Source organism: Uloborus diversus, chromosome 8, assembly GCF_026930045.1.
Source record: "Uloborus diversus isolate 005 chromosome 8, Udiv.v.3.1, whole genome shotgun sequence".
NCBI lineage: Eukaryota > Metazoa > Arthropoda > Arachnida > Araneae > Uloboridae > Uloborus > Uloborus diversus.
In genome coordinates, this window is record NC_072738.1 from 126,754,430 (window position 1) to 126,778,939 (window position 24,510).

The 24,510-nt window shown below is 31.3% G+C and overlaps 3 protein-coding genes across 4 annotated transcripts in view; 1 reads left to right on the forward strand and 2 right to left on the reverse strand.

The window, feature by feature from the left end:
• The window catches only part of LOC129227413 (nucleolar protein 10-like), a 41,593-nt gene extending 21,297 nt beyond the window's left edge, over window positions 1-20,296 (reverse strand). Inside the window, exons 1-7 of the mRNA XM_054861966.1 lie at window positions 19,872-20,296; window positions 13,358-13,494; window positions 9,235-9,300; window positions 9,051-9,111; window positions 8,405-8,490; window positions 2,181-2,259; window positions 873-1,022 (exon numbers count right to left, since the gene is read on the reverse strand). Of these exons, the coding sequence (XP_054717941.1) occupies window positions 873-1,022; window positions 2,181-2,259; window positions 8,405-8,490; window positions 9,051-9,111; window positions 9,235-9,300; window positions 13,358-13,494; window positions 19,872-20,198 (906 nt within the window). The 5' untranslated portion in view covers window positions 20,199-20,296. The remainder of the gene's footprint in view (window positions 1-872; window positions 1,023-2,180; window positions 2,260-8,404; window positions 8,491-9,050; window positions 9,112-9,234; window positions 9,301-13,357; window positions 13,495-19,871) is intronic.
• Window positions 1-24,510, reverse strand: part of LOC129227412 (FERM domain-containing protein 4A-like) — a 496,557-nt gene that overhangs the window by 227,913 nt on the left and 244,134 nt on the right. The gene's annotated exons all lie outside the window — the stretch shown is intronic.
• The window catches only part of LOC129227414 (AFG1-like ATPase), a 38,157-nt gene continuing 34,186 nt past the window's right edge, over window positions 20,540-24,510 (forward strand). The window contains exon 1 of the mRNA XM_054861968.1: window positions 20,540-20,666. Coding sequence (XP_054717943.1) covers window positions 20,597-20,666 — 70 coding nt within the window. The 5' untranslated portion in view covers window positions 20,540-20,596. The remainder of the gene's footprint in view (window positions 20,667-24,510) is intronic.

Below are 24,510 nucleotides of genomic sequence, written 5' to 3' on the forward strand. Positions count from 1 at the left end.
GATTTTTCTAATTAGTATTATAGCCAACATAGCCTGAAGCAATTTGAGCTAAGACTGTTCAAATTCGTTAATAAGAAATAAATTACTATGAAAGCCCCAAGCACTGTAAACATTATACACATTTCAAATAAACTTCATCTGGCACAGTTTTTTACCACTTTCTTACATGGTAAAAAAAATTGAAACAGCACATAATTGTGCGGAAAAGAAAATTATGTGCATACTTAAAACTTATTATTTTAACTTTTACACTTTATTTATTTATTGTGATTTTGAAAAAATTGATTAAAAATATTTTCTAAGCACTATATCATACCAATCACAAGTTTTCCTCTCCATCAAAAACAAATACTGTGAGGAACAACATACTGAAGTAGTTAGGTATTAAGTTTAAAAATATCTTTTAGAACATAATACAGTGAAATCCTGTTACAACAAATATCAAAACACCAAAATATCAGTTCTGCTTTAGTTCAAATTACACTGTTTGAATTCTACTACAATAACAAAATTTCGGGTCCCTTGAAGTTTGTTGTAACAGGATTTCACTGTATTCTTCACAAACTATGCAATACAATCAGTGGCGCAGCGAAGGGGGATTTTGGGGCATTGGTTATAACATAAATGCGTATTCTAAAACAGTAGTTAAATCATATGACAGGACTGTTGATCAAAAAAACCCCTCCGTTTTTGATCGAGAAACCAATCCAAGGAGGTATTTTTGATCAAAAAACCCCCTCTAGACGGTTTTTTCTGGCTGCGCTTGTAAATACGATAATTAATTATAAATTTTTTAAACATTTTAAAAAGTAAGACTCTATAAAAGTTGCCTGAAATAACTTGCAAGATTATTTACTAAATGTGTTACTTACTGTATTCTGATTCCAAAATTTGACACATTTTGGATCAAGAGATACCACAAGTTCTTCACTTTTAATAAAGTCAACATTTTTTATTGGAAGGCCATACATATGATCTTTTACCACAAACGGCTTATTGGTCCTAATGTCATAAAGTAGAATCTAGGAGAAGAATAACAAATAAATTTAAGAAAGAAAAAACATTCTAAAATCAAGAAAATTACTCAGCAATGATTTCACTAATTGTAGTTCAAACTAACAATAAAGCTCAATTTGAACAATACACCCTTTGCTTTTTAAAAAATACTAATTTTTGTTACACCTGTTTGTTTTTTCTTACACATGAATTATGTTTCTGTACAAAAATTAAATATTTTTGCATAATTTTTTGTATTTCAATTTCATGGCATAACAATATAATTATCAAAACAAATAAGATTTTTAACAATTAAGCATAAGCCTTGTACGCAGATTATTTCTGAATATTTTTGAAATATAAACATTATTTCACATGCAAGCACATTTCCCAGAAAGTTATTAAAAATCAAAATAAATTATTTTCAATAAAGCTTTTGTTAATTTTCAGAGATCGCAATAGATTATAATTTGAGCTATGTTTCTACTCTAGCATAGAACTTTTAATTTGCTTTAGTCCGAAAGAAAATTCAACTGTTTAGCGTCCCTATAACTTTCAGAAATTAAAGAGATTCACATTTGAAAATTAAGAGGAAGTTAAACCAAAATTTTCCGGCTACTTGCTCAAAATTGTACTATGATTATTATTGAGAAAAAAAAGCAAAATGAGCAGCATATTCAATGTATATCAACAAGCTCTTAAAGGTAAAGCATTAAGAATCGGAATCGGAAAAATATTCAGCAACGTCTCACTACTAATCAATGCATTTATTTTTCTCTCCTTGTCATCAAATTATACTGCCGTGGGCAGGTAAAGGGCAGTAATTGCAATTTTTTTTTTTTTTTTTGTCATTTATTGCATCTCAGCTTCATTGTACAAGCTTACTTATTCGGTTTCCGCTGAAAGAAAAGCACAAAAAAAAACGTCCAATTTCAACATTTCCCTATTGTTAGCATTGAATACAAAACGTATTTCCTTAAATACATCGAAAACTCATTTCTGCAGATACTGCTGTTTACTTGCCCACGGCGGTATAAGTAGGAATACAGCTCATCGTACATTTAGAAATCATCTAACCTTGTTCTTGTAATTTTGCTAAAAAGGAATGTGTTAGTAAAATGAAATAGTTCTCTAAGATAGAAGAAACTGTGAAGCATATTTAAATAAAAACATTTTTGAATTACCTGTCCAGTAAAAGTTCCAACGCCCAAAGTTAAGCCATGTTCAAATGATAATGCTGTTATAGACGGCAGACCATCAACACTAAAAACATGAAATTACAAGGTAAAGCAAGCAAGCTGTACTAACTTACAGAAAAACGATTAATCTTTGAGACTGAAGTTGTGCACATTAGTGACAAATGCACTGAAGTTAGGGTTTAAAACTCAAAACTTTGCCATTGAAGACAGAGATTTATCAAGAATTTATAAAGGATTTAATCTCTGAGAATTTGCCTGTTTCTACAGCAAAGGATTGTCCAGCAGGGTTTGAAATAGGGTTCAATTTTTAGGGAGAAATGTCCCTTTTTACTTCAGATTCCAAGAGGGATTTTTTTAACTTGGGGGAGGATTTTCATTTTCCAGCATTAGCACTGAAAATTTGTTTAGAATTTTTAAAAATTCATTTTTAATTTATTTCTCTATTTATTCATTTTTAAATTATAATTTTTTTTAGTGAAATAACAATATCATCGTCAAATAATTATTCACTTATTTTGCAATTTTATTTTATTATTTCATTTTTTTTTAAATATTTTATAACTAAGTAACATACACTCAATAATTATATAAAATAACCTTTTTTTTATTCTAATTATTTGAATGGGTTTTGGTCCCCATTGATTAGAATAATTGGAATTCTACTGTGCAAAGACTTTTTCTCTGATGGTCAAAAAGTTTAAAGTGAAAAAAATTGCATACCTATTGAAAATGGACTTTATTCCAGTAGCTTTCGGATCTTTTCTGATCCCAATTTGTTGAAGCTGGCGGATCACAATTCATTGATGCCGGCAGATCGGAATTTGTCAATCGCTGATGTATACTTGAATTACTTTGAATTGACAGATGCTTTATTAAAAATTTATCCATCGTTAAGATAAATGTATAAATATTTTCCAAAATAAAAAAGAAGCTATGGAGTTCAAAATTTTTAAAATACAACGTTTAAACTGGCAAAGACAAAATGGCGAAAAGTATTTGATGCATTTCAAAAGAAAATGAGTGCTTAAAGAACCGCGTTGTAACCTCTGACCTCGCAGAAATCGCCACTTTTTCGGACATAGGCAGAAAGGTGAGTGCCAGGACGAATTCTAAATGTTAAAAGCATTCTTTCGAAACAGGCGAAATAAGAGCGGAAATTGCATTGTATAAACAGCATGGTGTTTTATAACTTCATTGTACTCTTACCTGCTTTTAGGATTTCCACTTCATTTAAAAAAATATTATTTCCCACTTTATAAAAAAAAAAAAAATAAATTGAGAAAATCATCATTCTAGCAATAATGCCAAATCCTTCCATTCCTGATCACCAAGCCTTCCATTATTTCCAAATAATGGGAGACTTGGCGGTCATTTTTCTTTTATTTAGTTGTATGAAAGAATGGATGATGTGGCATTTCCAGTAGGGTTGCTCTCAAAGTTTGACGGGAAAATCTGGATTGTGCTGGTGAAGGGGGGGGGGGGATCATTCGCTCTTCGGTAATACGACACTCAAAGGAAAAAAAATTTCTCCTTCAACCCTTTCCCCATCTGGGATTCAATATTAAGTTTAAGAATTTAGGGGAGGAGGGGAATCCCGCACGGACCTTTAGATTGCGTGGGATTTTCTGATTTTGTGCGTGTTTCATGCAGTTCCACGCTCTATTTAAAACCCTGGTCCAGGATCAACATTCCAATCACTTTTCTGAGGACGAAATATTTCTGTATGTGTACTATCTCAGTCTCAAAGGTTAAAATAATTAGCAAGTATTAAAAAACCATCAAAAAAATACAAAACAAAATCGAAAATATTTTTCTTAATTCCAACAGTTTTAGTTTCATCAAAGATGCCTACATTTGAAACATTTCTCAGGGTTCCCACTCCAAAATAGAAATAAAAATAAAGCACTTTAAAGCACCCTATTTTTCTCTAACTAGGGTTTTTTCATTGGGTTCTTGGTATATCATATGATTTTCGTACTTGTTTTATCAGAATTCATACCTCATCCCAATAACAAATAGAAAATCCAAAAATATATAAATTTCAATAAAATGGAGTGAAAAAATAAGGACAACAGCGTTAATGCATATTAAGATAAAAAATTTGAAATTTAAGCTAAACGCAGGGTTGCAAAACCTTAAACAAACGATTTGAAACTATCTATGATGGCATTGAGAAGCATTTTGATTTTTCAGAGCTGTTCAATGCTGTGTATAAAAATCATTAAAAAAATAAAACTAAATATCTAAGTTTTGTGCTTGTACTTTTATAATCATTTTACTAGCATAAAAATAATTATAGGTATTTAATTAATGACAAAAATGTGAGTGAGAAAATCTCACCCTCTGTTGAAATTAGAGTGAGATTTTTAAAAATTGAAAGGGATATTTTTTTTTAATCCAATAGTTCAATTTACCACATGTGATAAAATTACGAAAAAATTCTGCACTGAATATTTTTCCAGTGAGATGCCTTTTAAAAGTGAACAGTCTCACGGTCTTGTGCTTTATCAGGAACCTTGAATAACACATTTATTAAGTCATACTTTTGTACTGCCAAGCTAAGCATAAAAGTCCTATCTGCACTTTTTATCAAAATTGAGTTACGGTCACCAGGTGGTTCTTTGTTGCATATTTCACCCCAAAATAATGTTTTATCGCTATATGTGAATGGGAAATATTTTTAAAAAATCAAAAAAAAAATCTATCAATCAAATACACGGAGCCGCACATCTTTAAACAGCAAATTCTCATTTTGAACTCAGCTGCAGATACGACTTTGGCTTTTAGCACGGCAGCGTAGACATCCCATGATTGCTTGAAAATGCTTATTCAATGAATTTTGGCCAGAAATACAAAGCAAATTTCTTAGCAAAGTTTCTGTTATCGCAGAGAAACTCTGAAAAATATGGAGTAGTTGAATGAATAAATCCATAAAAGCCTGTAAGTGTGCAATTGTTGATACACCTGTTTAATCAAACTATAAAGCATGAGCAAAGGCAAGCAGTTCATCAGATATTAAAAATTTATGGTAAGCTTTAAACAGAAAACAAAAAGATACTGAGAAAACAGGAGCAGAGAAACTTCAAAAAAATATTTAATAAATGTTCATTTTGATAGGAAAAAAAATAGTTCAAAACATTAATAAAGATGGGCAGTTTCATTTGTAATTCAATGAAATTTCAAGTTTCAGTAAAATAAATAAACAATGGGCTTGAAATTTGAGAGAGATAATGGAACAAGAAGTTCCGTCTAGAACTAAACGAGCCTACTTTCCCGTATACCCATACTACTTTCTAGTACATGATCAATATTCTCAAAAATAGCTAAAATCGCAAATTATTTCAAACATATTTTTTAAATATTTTAAGCTGATTTCTAAGAATAAAATATTCCTCACTCATCTAAAAAATTAAAAGCGTAATAAAAAAAGAACAAATAAAGTTATTTCACAGTTAAAACCATAGCTGCAGAGTCGGAGTCGAATATCCAAGAATCAGAATCAGTCATTTTTCCTCCATGTATAAATTTTTGCCAAAGTTACGAAGTCGGAGTCTGGAGCCCCTAAATTCTCGGGAGTCAGAGTCTGGAGTTTGTCGTCATGAGCTATTTCCAACAAAATTTGTTTGAAGTAAATCTGCCTTCAAGTACGGAATCTGCATTGTCTTTCAGGATCCCTGTAGGCGCTAATGTTAATGGATTTGAACTGTTCAAAATTGAACGGAAAATTGTTCAATTCAAAAAGATATTTTATATAAAAGTTTTTCATCAAAAGCTTTTTCCTACAAAGTTTGTTTGAAGCAAATTCGCCTCACAGTTCGGAATTGCCTTGAATTTCCCCGTAGGCACTAATGTTAAGTTTTTTTGAATTGTTCAAAATTGAACAAAAAATAGTTCAAATCAAAATATGAATATAGGAATAAGGTGTCCTCGCTGAGATCTTTCGAACAAAAAAAAAATTGTTCGAATCGGATTATTCACTCAAAAGTTATTAGTGGGGGAGGGACAGACAGACAGATCAACAGACATTTTTCCCCATCTCAATACCCTACTTTCCGATTTTTAATTTTTCAATATTTAGTTAATTATTTTATTTATTTTTGACACTTTTTTTTTTGTTTTTCGCGATATTTTTAAGATGCATTAAGCCTTTTTTTATGCTTTTTTCTTCTTTGTCTGACTTTTACTGGTGAAGTAGGCTAAAAATGAAAAGAAAGCACAATTTTGTCTTTTTTAAAGACTTGCTGAAAAAAAACTAAAAAAGCACCTTGTAAAAATAATTAAGGATTGTTTTTCAAAATTAAGTAATTTAAAGGGCTCTTCATAACAAGTCACTGAAATAAAGCACTTTCAAGGGCCCATGGGCACCCTGTTTCTTCAGTTACAGACTGTAAAATACAGTAGACTCCCGATTATCCGCGAGTGGTTTATCCGCGGGGCGGATTATCCGCGAATCAATCAACAATCACGAACATGTATTTTCGCAGTAAAAAGCGAATACCAGTGGCTGTTTTTTTTTTTTTTTTTTTGAAAAATTGTAAATTTACACTCAGTTGTTTTTGCTTGATTGATTGATTTAATTTTATTTTATTATTATTATTATTATTTTTATTATTGTGCGTTCTTCATCGTACATATTTTTGTTTGTTATTGATGTTAAGTTCGGTTGTGCAAAAATACAAAACATTTGTACTGTACTCTATATATATTTTCACTGTTTGCAGAAAGTGTTATGCATCAATACAGTTAAGAATTTGAGATAGGACAATTTTTACCTGATTTGTCCCCCATTTTAGTTTTTTTGCGGTTATCCGCGATTTTTATTATCCGCGGCACTTGTGCCACCCAATTCCGCGGATAATCGGGAGTTTACTGTAATAACATTTTCATCACTCTGCAATAGAAAACCAATTTTGTATGGTTAAGAACAGTGTTGTTTCAATCGCCATGGAGAAGACCAAAAGAGTAAAACAATTTCTGAGAGTAAGATGTCTAAATTGATGAATGATTCAGATACAGATATGAGGAAGTTATTTTCAAACATCATAAGCAGTGAATCTGAGGTTGTGGACAGTATATTTGGGGCTAACCTAACCTGGCAGCCTTATAATGCCGCGATCAGGATCTGCATAGCCTTCACAATGTTGTCAGGCTAGGTTTGCCTCAAGTATAGCAAGGGGAATTTAAGTGCAAGATAACGACAAGTGGACATCACAAAGCTTCAAAATTATCTAAGTAGTAATTTGTATTACAGATTTCTCACTTTTGTCTCAGATACAGTAAAATCCCTCAAAGATGGACACTAACGGGACAATTTTTTTTTTTGTTCGCAATAGAGGGGTGTCTGCAGGACAGGGGTTTAATAATGTTATTTGCCTTGAAACCGGGGAATTAAACATTGTCCGCATAAGAGGGGTGTCCCCCTTTGAGAGTTGTCCGTTAGGAAAGGTTTTACTGTATTTTCTTTTTTTATTTCAATGTTTTATCTATATTTTGGGTACTTGTATGCAAATTAATAACTTTTTGAAATTTACATTCATATGTAACTATTTGTTTCTTTGAAATAAAGCCACAGTTAACTACAAATTTCAGCATGTTCAATTGCAGTAATGTTTTTACATTAGTTTTTAAATAAAATAAAACTAACTAAGAAAATCCCCCGGGCCTGTGTATACGTATGCCTGTGAAGCATGCAGGGGAAAGCACTTCTTCCTTTTCCGCTGGCCCTGAATAGTTTGATTGGTTTTTTCAGAACAATAAAAATGCTTACTACTTGACAAGAATTGATGGCATATCGTCAAATGTTCAACCTTGTTCTAGACTTTTAAATTGCACTGCATATAAGTTTCATAAAGTAAGTTTAAGTAAAGTTGTATTCAGTGAATTTTTGCACACACAATTCACAACAAAGTCAGTAATGATATAAATTGAGCTTGATCCACTTACTACTAAGTTATTAAGAAGTTAAATTACAAGACAAAATAATTTATTACAAACCTGAGGGGAAGAAAACCTTCCTTAACATGTCTCAGTTAAATTTTATAACACACGTAAAAGTCACTTGCAGGATTTCTGTACATTTTTTGTTTCATAACATATTTATTTTTGAGCCAATCATATTCGTATAAACATAGGGACATTCATCCAAATTAAGAAAAATGAAAATAAATATCAAACATATATTTCAAAAAAAAAAAAAAAAAAAAACTTACACAGTATTGTCTGCCATGCAGTTCAGTGCACAATCCAAAGTTCCAATCCTTTCTCGCATTCGAGGATCCCATGCTTCCACTTTACCCTAAAACAAATATCATATTTGAATGTGAGGTATTTTGAGAAACTTTCTTACATTACTTTACATTATTTACAAATAAAGTAAGACAAAACAACGTTAGAAGAAGCACAAATTTGTAAATTTTTGCTGTAATTTACAAATTTGTGCTTTTTCTAACGTAGTTTTGTCTTACTTTACTGTTCAGCACAAAGGTATTTATTTATCTTATTATTTACAAATATTTTTTATAAAAAATTTATTTTAACAATCTCAAAACTGTTTAAAAAATTATAAATTCAAAATTTCTTAAGATATGAATGCATTAAACTAAGGATTTTTGTGTTATTTTCATGCTTTAAATGTAACATTTTTTTTAAATTTTTTATTATTATTTTAATTTATTAACCTTTTTTTTTTTTTTTTTGTACTACAATATGAATGAATAGCTGACAATTCACGACAGTGCACATTTTGCATATGTAAAGTTAATACATGAGAGAAATGTTTCTGCAATTTGGATTTTCTTTACAAATAATATTGTAAAAGTTTTTAAAAATTAATCACAATTTACTTAAAAAAACTACCTCTATAGTTCCACATGCTATTATATCATACTCTGAATGCACAGCAATTTTGTTTATAGAGCTGTAAAATACAGTTTAATAAAAAATATTAGAATGCTTACAAAGAAATCATAAACATTTTCATAAACTTTAATGAAATATTGAATAATTTTTGAATACATATATTTAAATTGAAATTTATTACCTGGCATTTGTTTGATAAGGACTGAGGAATCTTCCTTGCTCCAAGTTTAGACGATAAATTTCAGAACTGAAAATTATTTTTAAAGAAATTACTTTACAGTGTTAGACTTATGATACCAACTACATGCTGTAATTTTAATTACTGAATTAAAAAATTTAGAAATATAATGTTCATTGCCACATTAAAAATTCCATTTAAACTTTCTTTATACAATTGCCCAAATTTATGAAAGATACCGTAAATTAATCAATTTAATTAAAAAATTTATACAAAATACAATAATCTAAATGTATTCAAAGAAAGAAATTACGTTATGTTCACCATTCATTAAAAATGATAGTACAATCAGGAAATTTTTTTAACATGTTGTCATTTGAAACCTTTTATTTTGCAAATATGTTTCTTTATAAACATACTAGTGGTACCCGCACGGCTTTGCCGTAATAAAAAAATTAAAAGGTATTTTGGTTTGCCTGTACATTTACAAATAATGTATGGTGAATTTTCTCGCCAATTGGCTTGTACCCATTGTTACGGTTCCACGTTATGATAATTTCGTAATTTACTCGTCCATCTTATGATAATTTTGTTCTTAAAATTGGAATAGAAAAAGAACCACATCGAATTTTCAAAAAATTGCTTTGAGGTGCACACCCCCATGCTACAAACTAACTTTGTGCCGGTCTAGGCGCTATGCGCATCACAGATATCCAGACAGACAGAGATCCGGACAGAGAGACTTTCAGCTTTATTATTAGTCAGGGGTCTGTCCAGGATTTTTCACAGGGTCCGTTTTTTGTGAAAAATCAAATAATTTTGTAAAAAATGAATTAATTTTGTGAAAAATCAAAAAATTTCGCAAAAAAAAAAATTTTTTTTGTCAAAACAAAATTTTAGAATTTAGAGATGGCACAAACGGCATCAATTAAACTTAAAGTTGAGTGTTTTCCTCTTCTACGTCGAGAAAATCATTCTGGATTTTTTTTTCTGATATTTGGCGGGGGGGGGGGGGGGGCATCACTGTTTCAAGTATCAATATTTATCTACCATTCTACATTATGTTAAATTATACTAGATATATTTCTGTACAGTACTTAAAATAATTGTAACAAAAACATGAATAAATAAAATAAAATTCAGAATAGGGTTCAGCATTCAATTTTTTGACCCAAGACACTCTTAAAAAGCACAGAATTACGTTTAAAACTTATAAATTCCGTGATTTTAACAAAAATAAAAAGATATTTCAATTGTTTACCTCTTAACAAAGCGTAATAATCATCAAAATTTCGTAAAATCGGATTCCCATAGCGGATGCAAAGAGATTGCAATTCTCAAAGTGAAGGCATCAAAAGTATAAAAACGGCTTGTAAAAGAAATGTTTTTGATAAAATTATTTTAAAATTGCATTTTAGAGTCCTATGATAAACATATCATTAATATCTGTGGACACAGTTGACCCAAAAAATAAAATGAAATAAACCATCTATTCAGCATTTTAATTTTTGACTCATAACAGAAAATGGAATTTTGCTTTAAAAACTTGAAATGAGAGTTCTAACAGAAATAAAGAGACTTTTCATTTATTTGAATCCTAATGAAGCGAAGTTAGCTTGAAAAAAGAACAAAATATGATTCTCATATCGGATGTTAAAAGATTGCATTTTTCAAAATGTAAACATCTAAAAAAAAAAACGGTAATTAAAAGAGTTTATTTAAAGTTAATCATCCTTGTTAGCATCGAAAAATCAAAACCCATATAATTTTCTCCCAAAATAACAATTAAACATCGCACCGCGACACCGTAAAAACGCAAATATTGACAAGCTGGCAAAATGATGAGAATATTTTCTAATCAAGTCCATTATAAAGGTTCAACGCCAGACGCTAAGTGAAACCAAGAAATAAACCATCTATTCAGCATTTTAATTTTTGACTCATAACAGAAAATGGAATTTTGCTTTAAAAACTTGAAATGAGAGTTCTAACAGAAATAAAGAGACTTTTCATTTATTTGAATCCTAATGAAGCGAAGTTAGCTTGAAAAAAGAACAAAATATGATTCTCATATCGGATGTTAAAAGATTGCATTTTTCAAAATGTAAACATCTAAAAAAAAAACGGTAATTAAAAGAGTTTATTTAAAGTTAATCATCCTTGTTAGCATCGAAAAATCAAAACCCATATAATTTTCTCCCAAAATAACAATTAAACATCGCACCGCGACACCGTAAAAACGCAAATATTGACAAGCTGGACAAGCTGGCAAAATGATGAGAATATTTTCTAATCAAGTCATCATAAACGTTCAACGCCAGAACGCTAAGTGGTGATAATTTTGAAGTTGGTAACCCTATCTGAAGCGATCATATTTTTTCCTCATCCTTACTATTCCTTTGCAGTTCTAAGTTCATTTTCGCAGATATATATTATTATTGGTTTATTAAATCATGAGTGGAGAAAAAGTGCTTACCAATGCCTTTTCAGAAAAGTTTACAACACCGCCGCTAATTAGCTGTGATAAAAACAAACAACCATTATATTTATTTGGCAGTAGCAATTATTTATCGCTTGCAGGAGCATCGCAAGAGTGCCGATTTTTTTTTTCAAAATTAGCCGATTTTGTATAAGCTGATTCCTCTAATTTGACTTAAAAAAAGGTTCCAAAAATTATCGGTTTATACCACAGAAATATGCGTTATTTTGTTTTCAGATTTGCTCTTTCAATAAACAATTTGTGACAGATCCGATCTTGTTTATCAGAATTTTGTGAAGGGTCCGTTTTGTTTGATCGGGATTTTGTGAAAGGTCCGTTTTGTTTGATCGGGATTTTGTGAAAGGTCCGTTTTGGTTGATCGGATTTTTGTGAAGGGTCCGTTAACGGACCCAAATATCCTCTGGCCAGATCCCTGTTAGTAAAGATTATTTTCAAAAAAAAAAATCTCATGCTTGTTACCAATCAAAATATTTATAAAAAATAGTTCAAAATGAGAAGTATAAATAATAAGCCATCTATACAACACGTTATTTATTGTCTTTATACAAACACATTTCTGTACCCATTTCTGTTCAGAGCCAAACTGACTTAGTACAAAAAATTGTGATTTTCCGTTTATTAGTGCATTGTACTTAGAAGCCTAGGCATTGAGTCATGTGAACGTAATTCTTTTTAAAAAATCCTTTTCAATTTTTTACCAGGGTCAAAAGAGCGCACATTCCATCCTTTGCATGTGCCAGTAAAAAGTTCTTCCTCTCTCCTATAAAAGTATCATAATGTGACTTACGTCCATCTAGCTCTGGAGACAGATTTAACTATTATAATTTTCTTTTATATCTTTCATATTTATTACATTAACCTTTACACTTCATTTATCTTAATATAGTGAAATTAATTTTGCCCTAAAATTCTTGGTTAATACTTTTCTTTGCATAATGATCATATACTAATTTCATTCATTATTTTGCTTTCTATTAAATTGAAAATTGATGATGAGGTACAACTTTTAAAAGAAAACACAATAATATGTGTAAACTACACACACACACAAAAACAATAAAAAACACAATAATAACATAGTTTTAGCTTTACTACTTATTGAAACATAGAACATAAATTAGGATTACATTTTAAATGAAAAATCAATGATGAAACAAAAAATATTTGCATGCAGAAAAATAACGATATTTTATATTAATGAAATGTTAGAGAAGAGAAAAACAGTATATTTTGGTTCAAGCTATTGGCACTCATGCACTGTAGTAGCTAACTATTCCTATATTGCATTCAGGGAGAAGTGATAGTGGAAGTAAACAAAAAGGGTTGCTGTTTGGAACCAACATTTGTCAATTTTTTTTAATAACTCCTTGGAATGGAGATTCTGTTTACGAACATTTCGCTTATTTTGCTTGGGCATATTTCCTACATCCCAACACCAAGCAGACCAAGTATTGCCAAGTGTCACGTTGCTTTTGTTTTTACTTCCACTATTACTTCTCGCTGAATGGACTATAGGCTACTTCCAACCCTCCTAGTTTGATAAAAATAATTTCATTTAAGTAATATAAAGTTATTAAAAATCATTTGTCCCCGAAATCAAGTAGTAATGGTTAACTTTATCCTTACCTAGCTCCAACTAAGAGAAGATCACATGATTCTTTGTGGTAAGCAAGATCACGACCAAATTTAGGAATCCTTGTTTTATAATATCCTCCATATTGAGCATGAAATTCTACAGATCTATCACATTGCAGTAACACTAGCTGAAAAATAACTTCCAGTAAATTTAATAAAATAATCACACAACAATGATAAGGAATATAAAAAATCATTAAGCAAAATTGCATCATTTTGAAGGGAAAATATCATAAGTTAAAGTAAAACATGTACATGCAAAATACGGGCAGCCTGGTCATGACATCCAGAGACTGCAGATTCGTCCTTGTTATAGACTCATCAGTCTAGAATAGTTAATAACCCAGCTGGAGGCAGATGTTCTCTTATTGAAGCTGAGATTAGCAACAAACTGGTAGATAAACTTAATTTTGCACGCAGGGCCGGATTTAGGGGAGGGCAGGCGGGGCTACTGCCCCGGGGCCTCCACAACAAAGGGGCCCCCACAATAAACTTTTTACAAAATTTCCTAACTTTCACAGGTCAGCAAATTTTACGTTTTTTCTCCACTATAAATTATAATAATAATAATAATATAAAAAATAAATAGCAGTAACTTCAGGATGTATTTACCATTAAAGTGCTGATCGCAAAATATCGGATATATACATGTATATCAAAATTATTCGGATATATATCAAAGTATCGGATACTAGCTTATTACCCGGCGTTGCCCGGGTGCTTTCAAATGCAACATATCTTTTGGATAATCAAATGAATGAATTCTATCTAAATGAGCGTAAAAAATTGCATTCGCACCACTCTCTAGGCTCAAATCTTCAAAAGACTTCCCATAGTACAGAAAGTTCCATGCATTTTGCCGAAAAAGTAGCATCAACTTAAAGCGAAAAAGTATGAGGCACGTTGTCTAGGATCTGTAGTGTCCACTGGTACGTTGTCTGAGGTTGAATCAGAAGGGCAGTACATAAATTGTCTTAATGCAAAGACAAATGATCGTCTTTTGCACATCTGGTGGGACAACCTTTTACGTGATGCTTCGAAAGAAAAGCGTTGTGCCGCCTTTGTAGGTTTTGCTTTCCCCAAGACTTAAAAAAATGCAAACAGTACTTTTCACGTACATTTTTATTCGGAAATAAATCATTGAATGTTTCCTTAAAAAGAGTCGCGAGCTTACAAAAAAAAAAGGCAATCCCTATTATCAGGCAAAAATATATACAAAATAGTCCTTCTTGGGACACAGTTACAATATTTTCAGATTAATTTAAAATCATCCACAATGTCCAAAAGCTAAACAGATAGTCCACCATACAGAAAATAAAGAATTCATTCAGTATTGTTAATAGACGATAACACTTCGTTTTACGGATTTTCCGGCAGCGTTTTTCGAATGAAGGTATCAAGTGATACGTTATTTTGTATGTTTTCAGGCAAGCACATTTCGCAGAAAAAGTTTGCTTACTATAAAAAACTTTACAAAATGTGTCTGCTTGCTCTTAACATGGAGATTTAGTGCCAAACCATAGAGTAAAATTGGACAAGTGTAACTTTCCTAAAAAGACGCACGTCAGCTACATTTTATTTTCTTTATATTGACGATTGACGTCATATTTCTATTTTCGTAGGTAAAAATGATAGTTACAGAGTAAAATTAATGTCTTGTAACCATTTGAAATTTGTCAAGATTTAAGTTCTAGTTCAAATTTTTAAAACCTAATGCTTGCCGTAAATGTTATACATGATATCTCACACTGATGCAGGTAGAGAGAGCCACATATTAAATTTTGCTGCTTTAGACAAATTATTCCTTAGAGAACACCAAAATTTTAATTTATTGAGACACAGTCCGTCGTGAGTGGTGGGAATGGGTCCACTGACTACATTACAGTTGTTATTTTAAGTTATGTAAAATAATAAAAATGGAAGTAGGTGGACGTGAACTTATTGAACGAAATATTTAAAAGCCGTCAATTAAACTGCGTTATAGAGAAAGAAGTAGGCGTGCGCATTTTGGTCACTATCCGCGTTAGATTTTTTTAAAAAATTATTTGCAGGCCATGAAATTAAATTTAAACATCTTATTTCTACCTACAACGGTATAATAAACAAATCTTTTGTTTATATTTTACAGAATCTTGTTGCATATTTTGTTCCCCTTATCCACAGCTTAAAAGCAAACGAAATGTATTTCGCGTTTTGAAACGTAGTTTAATAATTTTAAACTTAAATGATTCAAATTTTTCTGATTCATAAATTTAACCCAAAGCTTTCTCCTAAACATTGTTCTTAGCCCCCCTCTCAGCAACAAGAAGAATTACATTTTTGAGTGAAACCAACTAAGCAAGTAATATAAAGCTATCTATATCGAAAATAGTTACATCTCAAATGCATTTACAGCACTTGACTGCTCTTATGACTTGTTGCTCGTGATAGAAAACGGAAATCTCACTGAAGATTGCAATCTCTTGAAGTTTAAGAAAGGTCCATTGTGGTTACATGTGAGATACAAAGTGTTTCACCTTATCCCTATACTGTTAAAGAGAGTTAAAGCTATTTACAGTTGATAATTTTTCCATATATATCTCACAGCACTTCTTCAATGACCGTTGAAATGCTTAGTGTAGCTATAAACTTCCAATAATTTTCGATTGTTTACAATAGCAGTTATCGCACTGAGCTTTGTAATTGGAAATGTAGTTTTGTTCAACTTATTTCACGATGAAAAAAAACTTCATATTGTGGCGCAATATTTCATCATGCCGTTTTGAATAATAATTTCTGTGTCAAAAGTTGCATCATACCCTCTAACAGATTTAAAATTATTGCTAGTTGGCGAATATGCTTCTTCATCAGGTGCATTATTACTCGAGCGTTAAGGTAATATAAAATTTCAAATGAAAAAATTTGTTTATATAAAAAACGTAGCAATTTTTTGCAGTTTAAATTTAAATTAATATTTCTTTGCATTTTTTCCAAACTTTAAACTCCAACCCTCCCAAACTGTATGAATTCCGCCAAATTATATTTCCGTGCAGTTTTGCGGATAAAAAAAGTGCACAACCTTTAATTTTAGCACACAATGGGAATCCTAGTATGGTAGTTTATGTGCATTAAAGATATGTCATGACCCCCCCCCCCCCTCCTTTGAAAGACAAATTCCAGCTACGTTACTATGCACAAAAATGAATATTTTGCAATTTATTTCCTATATTAGTATTTTTTACCCCTGATCTTTGATGATGATAGCCTGGAGTGGTTTAACTTAGTTGAACCGAATTCGGTAAAGATTCGACGTAAATCATGGAACAGTATAAAAGAACATATGCATGTTGGTTTTAAGGACCATACAACATTAAATTGTTAAAGCTTGTACACGGATAATGAATGAATTATTGATACCCCAACTAATTTTAGTATTTTCTGGACTGTTCATGTGGAAAATACCGATCTATAATTTCGTTTTAACCATTCTGCTACGGAAATACCAAAGCAAGCAGAACCGTCGGAGACCGCAATGCATTCCTGCTTTGCAGAATGCTAATCAAAAAAACGCTGAACAGCATTTCGCTATCGTTCGGTTTTCTTGCCAAACATGCTCGACACTTGTAGCAAATCAGTATTAACGAGCCAACTGTTGAGAATACCTTTAGTGTTGATTGTATTTAAAATATGCCCTGGTGGTTATAAGTTGCTAATCATTTTCATTTGCTTCGAACCAAGGGTTCACAAATTTAACGATTACAGTTTATCTTTGAAGAGACTTCATTTAGGGTATTTTTTACAGGCTTTTCATTCAGACCAAACTTGTAACAATATGAAAATTCGTTATGTCGAAAACAGCTCTTTTATGATTAAAAATATAAACTTTAATCTCTTTGGATCTTTTTTAAATTCCAAAAACCAGCCTATATGAATTCTTGAGCAATAATTTACCTCTGTGCCAAATTTGGAAGAAATCCGACTGAAACTGTGGATTTGTATAAGGAACATACACACATACCCACACACCCACAAACATACATCCATTTTTATATATATAGATTTTCGAAAATATGATGATGTTTTCAAACCCTGAATAGGGGCCTCCACTCCTTCGCTGCCCCGGGGCCTCAACACTTCCAAATCCGGCCCCTGTTTGCACGAATTTTATCAAGGTCGAAACTGCAGTCTCTCGATCTCATGACTGGACAATGTATATTTTGCAAGTATCAAGGGCGCCCATATAGTCGGCAAGGGGGGCTCAAGCCCTCCCCTAGAAACAAGAACTTCCTTGCTTTTAGTGCTTTCTTTCTTGCAAAAATGTATAAAAATTCCTTTTCCAGCCATAATTGAATGTTAATAAAAATGTGAAATTTTAATATATCTAATGTGTACTGAAATCGGTTTTAATGGGGAAAATATTCTGCTAAACCATGGGGAAAATTTTTTAGCCCCCCCCCCCCCCTAAAATTTTGCATATGGGCGCCCTTGGCAAGTATGACTGCCCAGGCACATGCACAAGAAGGGACACCTTTTGCCTGGCACCAAGCCTGAAGATATTTTAAATTTAAATGAGGTGTAGAATATATGTAGGGACGTAGGGCTAAACAATATGGAGGGGGTAGGATTTGCCGATATATAACTGTCAATATATACCATTATATATATATCACAATATATATATATATCTGATATATATTTTGAAAATATCATGATATTTTAGATATTTAATTTTTCATCTATGGTATTTTCAATATAAAAACTATTAATCATAGTAATATTGTTCATTCATTATAACAAATAACAAAAAAGTTATATGTTTGTGATGTACATCCTTATTGAAACAAATTAATATATTATTCCTTTTTATTTTATATTCATAAAAACATTAGTAATGCAACAGTTTTAATTCATATTAAAATGCCTAATTAAATATTAAACATCGCTCAGAACAAATTAAAATGTCTTACGACTGTGCACTGACTAATGTATATATTATTTATTTATGAGTCATTTAACTGTAAAAGTAGCTAATAGAAGAAAAAAGAGTAAAACAGTTAATGCTATATTACTTCATTAAAATTGATAGAAATGTAAAATAAAATATTATACATAAATAATGAAAGAAACCCCCCTTAATTTTAAGTCTACATATTGTAAAAATAATGTAAGAAAATAAAGAGTAATTTAAGATGTATTTACTATTTTGAAGACTTTAGTTTGTGCCGATTGAAAATATCGGATATATATCAAAATATCTGATATGTATCAAAGTATCGGATATTTTTGATATATCAATATCATGACATTTTCAAACCCTGGGAAAGGGGGGGGGGTGCAAAAATCAATTATGACAGGCCTCAAAATTTCTGTGCACAACCCTGGGTCTGCCATAGCCCTGGTTTAAGGGTACAAACGTATTGCATATAACTCAAAGCAAAGCCTAAAATTCATACATAAAATTTTAGTTGAGTTTTTCGAATGATTCTAAAGTACAACAAAGCTTTTGGGATAATCATTTAAATTTCGAATAATTGGGGCAGGGGTGCCCCAATGGGATACTATTTGACCTTCTGAAAAAAATTCTTTCCCCTTAAATTTTGTCTCACAACTTGTCAAAGTTAGAGACTGCATTGGAAAATTACAATTTTTTTTTCTTTCCTAATTTATTATGTTTTATGTCTCTTCTCCTTAGTCCAGGTATCTAAGAGTACGTTCATTTTTGTTATTTGGTAAAATTCAAAGTTTCATTCAACAAATTGAAAATTTCCTCCTCCAAAAAAAAAAATGGGTTTAGGAAGCCCAGGAGGTTTTTTTTCTTTTTTTAAAGTTAACCCTTCTTTTCGTAGCTACTCTTTATTCCCCTTGCAATGGTAGCAGTTTTTAAGCATTTTGTATTGTCATGATTTGAATGTTAAGTTTACATTGATGAGGCTATTATGCATTAACTTGAGTTATTAGAGATTACTTCATTCAATATTGTATTTTACACTGCCTTGAAAACCAAGGATGCAGAGTTGGAGAAGGACTAATTTTGGGAAAAACAAGTCAGGGATTCAAAGGTTTAAAATTTCAAGAGTTGGAGCAGGTCATTTTCCCACAGATTTTAAAACTCTGAAAGTGCTACGAAGTCAGATTCGGTATTTGACTAATTTTGGGGTACAGGAGTCAGAGTCAAAGCCTGTAAAATTCCTGGTCTTTAAAAGCTTTAAAACCGGTAATTTTCCCCCCAACTTTGCAGTCTTGCTGAAAAGATACATAAAATACATCTTCTGATTCACCATACACTGTTGAAATACGTCTTTGTAAGTATTTTTCAAACAGCAAAAGAACACAAGATCCTACCATGAAAATTAACTAATTATGTCTCAATCAATCCAATAAATCCATATTATGACAAAATGAAACAGAAAAAAAGTGACAGAGACTATTTGATATCTTGTACACACTAGAAATAGTACAAAGCAATAAAGATGCGCTTTTTTTACATTAGACGGTACTACAACTGGAATACGTATTTTTTAATTACTTTTGAGTAGTCATCAGACAATATTTCAAATTGAACTGCTTCAGCATCAAAACAACGTTCAAATTTCATGGATAAATTATTAACATCATAGCATCGCACTCGAGGTTTGTACACGCCAGTAGCTAGAATAAATTTTCCATCTCGTGAAATTTTCACACCAGTACTAACTCCTGGCATGTCGAAATCTTGTATAAGTTCAATTCGTTTTCTAATATCAACATCTTTTTTCTGGAGCATTCGTCTTTTTCTTTCTGATAACCAATCTGGAAGAGACTTTCCATGGCTAAGATTATAAATTTTAACATTATTGGAATTTGTTACTTGCATTGTCAACAACTGCCTTTAATTTACTAATTTAAATATCTGATTCTTTAGTTTTTTTTTCCTGCTACATGTGTACTTATGCACGATCAAACATGAGCATGGCCGGCATGATGTAAACAAAACCAAAACACATGGTAACAGAAAAAGAAAATTTAGTTGTTAACTTACTGACTATAATGACAAAAAAAAATTTAATGATCATAATTTATCCCTTAAGTTAATTTGAAAACGAAGGTATTTTATGATTCTTTGTATGAGGATAAGTTTTGTATTTATTAAGTGACCGATCTCAAAATTCATTAAAAAACAAATTTCAGTTAATTTTCGTGTTTGTCACTGCAGCCGCGGTCTTTTAGTCATGAAGGTCGTGTTTGAAATGTGACAAATTTTTTGTACATAAAATGATTCAAAAATTATGCAATATTAATGGATTTTTCATAAATATTATCCGTAGTAAAAGTTATAAGCAGGGTATGGGATTGAATCTTGTATCTATTTTTTGATCTTGAAAAGTGTTTACCTATTTATTGTATCGTGTGTGATCGACAACCCAGCCCTCAGCTATTTAAATGAACATATATGTCTTGTGGTTTTAAAAAGCATTTTTACGACTATTACTAGGATTTGCTACTACTACTTGTTTCACTTTATGGAAATCGTTGAATTTCAGTTAAAACAATTCATAAATGCTTTAGTTTCTTCAAAATTCACATGAACTTAAATTCTTCCTAAAACGGAGGAACAAAAATTTGCTCTAAACTTTGCAATAGCTGTCACTTTTTGAACAGTGGTATACAAATAAATGTTAATTCTACAGAGATTTCGTAGCAAAAAAATAAAACCGTTTTGAAAACAAATCGTATAACAATTATTGAAGGTCAAAATGTGATCCTTCTCACACAAAAACATATCCTTTATCTTATCTTCAATCTAAAGACGATTTTCATTCGTTGTTCTCTTGGCTTAATTTCCACATTGGCGATGTTTAACGGACTTGGCGTAAATTACCCTTGAAGTACTAGGCATCAATGCAGCCCCCTTTCTATGAATCTGCACTAAAATTGTTATAAGTTGAAAATTTTCCATTTGCTGAAATAGCTTGGATAAGTTTCTTTTTTACTAATGTAGGTCAAATTGAGGGTTTTTTTTTTTTTACATTGCTGATCCACTGAAAAAGATCTCAATTGATTATGGTTTCTCGCCCAAAATTTTCATCCTCAATGGTTTTTACATTCTGAAATGTGTAAATGTATAATAAAATATTGCAACCTACATTTTCATGTGGATTTTTTAAATTTTATTTCTTAAATACAATAAATATGTCAATGCTTCAATATATTATCCCCCTTCCTTTTTTTTTTTTTTTTTTTTGAGCAATCACGATTGCTTTTTGCTTTCATTTGACTGCTTTCATTTGATTGTTTTTGGCGTGCTATCATTTTATTTTCCCTGCGTGCCACCTTCCGCAGCACCAACGTCGACCGGCTCCTCACGATGTTGCTCCTATAGCGAAAGCCGTCTCCAGGTTGCATCCATAACCTACACACACGCGCATACATATACAACTACACACACACACAAACACATACACCTACACTCATACACAAACACATACACACACACAACTACCCACACATTCATGCTTGCACACAGACACAAACACATATGCCTACACACACATACCCCGCCCCCACTCATACAAACACTCATACACACAACTACCCACACACTCATGCCTGCACACAGACACAAACACTATGCACATACCCCCCTACATACAAATGCACCCCCCACACACAAACATACATGCCTACATAGACACACACACACTCGTGATTGCGGAAAACATAATTTGAATTCAAGAGGTCAAAATTCAAATTAATTTTCTTTTTGCTTCATAAGTTCAAGTACTTCTAAAATAATGTTGCTAATGACAGAGAATCTAGCATTCCTAAATGAAGAAAAAGAGCATTCCAATGGGATCGAACTGTACTTGTTTTAAACAGTTACCATTTGAAAGCTGTTTTAATATTTTTGTGTTAAAAAATTCACTTTTTTTTTTTTTTCCACGATGGGAGAGTTTGGGCATGTCTGCTTTTCTAGTTTTCATTACTTTATCTCGTCAAACAATTAAATGAGCATTGAGCAGTTTGATTTTTTACCATAAGTTTCACTAAACATTTCTCATCATCCCATTTTGTTTTTAGAAAATGTTCAATTCATTAACCTTTTTTATATTGATTTTTAACTTTGTGAAGTGAACCAAACCTGACCAGGGTACATTAGTCTGCATTACAAAAATAGCTTCTCTTAAAATTTCAATGATAAATATTATCCAGACTTATGCTGTTTTCCATTTAGAATGAAAAAACATAAGGTTTTACACTAAAAAGACTAAAATTTTCTGTATACCTAGAAAGACTGAAGGGGGCAGAGTGGCCCCTACCCATTTTTTGGATGAAATCTTTTAAAAATTCTTCCTGAGTGAGTCCACACACCCAATACACCTTCTTATATGACTAAATAAAAACTTAGTATATTATTATTTTCAGCTTTTCTGTCTTTACTTGCCAAAAGGTGGAACTAGTTTATCTTTTCAAGAACAATGGCTGCGGTTTGGCTGGTAAGCAATCGGTATACTGTTTATAACATTTAGATATCCAACTGGTTGCATAAAAAGAAAATCACAGGTTAAACTAATTTAAATAGCATTTGTTTTATGCTACAGCAACTAGGTGAAAGGAAAAGTATCTTTTTTTATTGTAAAATAGTTTAGGGGCCACTGTGGCCCCTCCTGTCTTTCTAGGTATAAAGAATCGTATACCAGGGTTGCCAACTGCTCCTCATTTTGCAGAGTTGCTTCCCAAAAATTGCGAAACTCTGCAGCGCCGCAAAAAAGTTATTTTACTCTCCATTTCCCGTTTTGACTTTATCCTGACCAGGCTCACCATTTAATTTATTTTTACTATATTTTACCAGTTTATTAGGCATGTAAATATCAAAATTAAATCCTTATACTCAAAGCATAACATAGCATTAAAGTGCATGACGTAATGTTAAGTTATAAGGTTAAAAAGTGTTACTAATTTAAAAATAATTATTCTTATTCTAGTACTTAAAATGATTATCAAAGCTCAAAAACATTTTTTTTATTGATTTTTATACAAAATACTGAGTTGCTCCACAAAATTTCAAAATGCTCCTCAAAATTACCACAGATGCTCCTGAAATTGTTTCTCCAAGCTTGACAACCCTGGTGTTGTATTATGAGGCAAACTATTAAATGATTAAACAATCATTGAAATAGTGACATATAATGAAAAGTCTAAGTTCCATTAAGCTCCGTTAGATATTAATCGACTTATTGAACAACAAACTATGCGAGAGGTCACGCAGGCCCCCTCCGTCTTTCTAATGTTAAAGTTCAATATTAAATTGAGCAACTTCTACTTGTGCACTATGTATGCCAGAACCATCTGCTTCAACACAGCATGGGTTTTCCTCAAACTTCACTGTCACCATTACTAGAATATTGCTTTTCTATTTCTTCAATCAGTTTTATTTTTGTGCGTTTTCTAAAAACGCATCAACATCCCCCAGGACTTGAAGAAAAATGCTGTCATAAGTTTTTTCTTTTTGCTACAAAAAATAAAGAAACTGCAAATAATTATGAACCAAAAGAACTTGCTTTCAGAGAAAAATTCATTTATTGCTCCATTCTTCATGAAAACCATTTAAAAAAAAAAGTTTCAACCTTGGACTGTTTGTTGATCACACAACGTTGCTTGGTTTAAACCAAATGTTTTGTGTTTTTTTTTTTTTTTTTTTTTTCAATAGTTTTTTTGAAAAATGAATCATTTTCCCCCAAATGTTTTCATAAATTTTTCATATTACAGTATAACCTCAATTTAATGATTTTCAAGGAACTGGAAAAAGTTATCGTTAAATCAAAGAGCATACACATTTAATGCAGTCAAATCCGGACCAGTGAACCTGTGGGAAATCTTTTTGTTGGGTGTCGTTAAATCGAAGTTATACTGTATTAGAAAATGTAAAATCCAACAAATGTAAAGTAACCAGCAAAGTTTTAGAAATAAAATACCAACTAATAAATTTGCAAACTTTTATTTTTTAACATAATTCAAATTTGTTAAATAGCATTTTTCTTTCTTTTTCTTTTAATCAATGCAACTTTTCATATTATTTAAATAAATATACAAGGCAAACCAAGTTTTTCTAAAATTCTGTGGAGAAAAATTTCAAGTGGTTTGTTGTCTTAATTTATTTTTCTTTCTCTTTTACATTTCAAAATAGA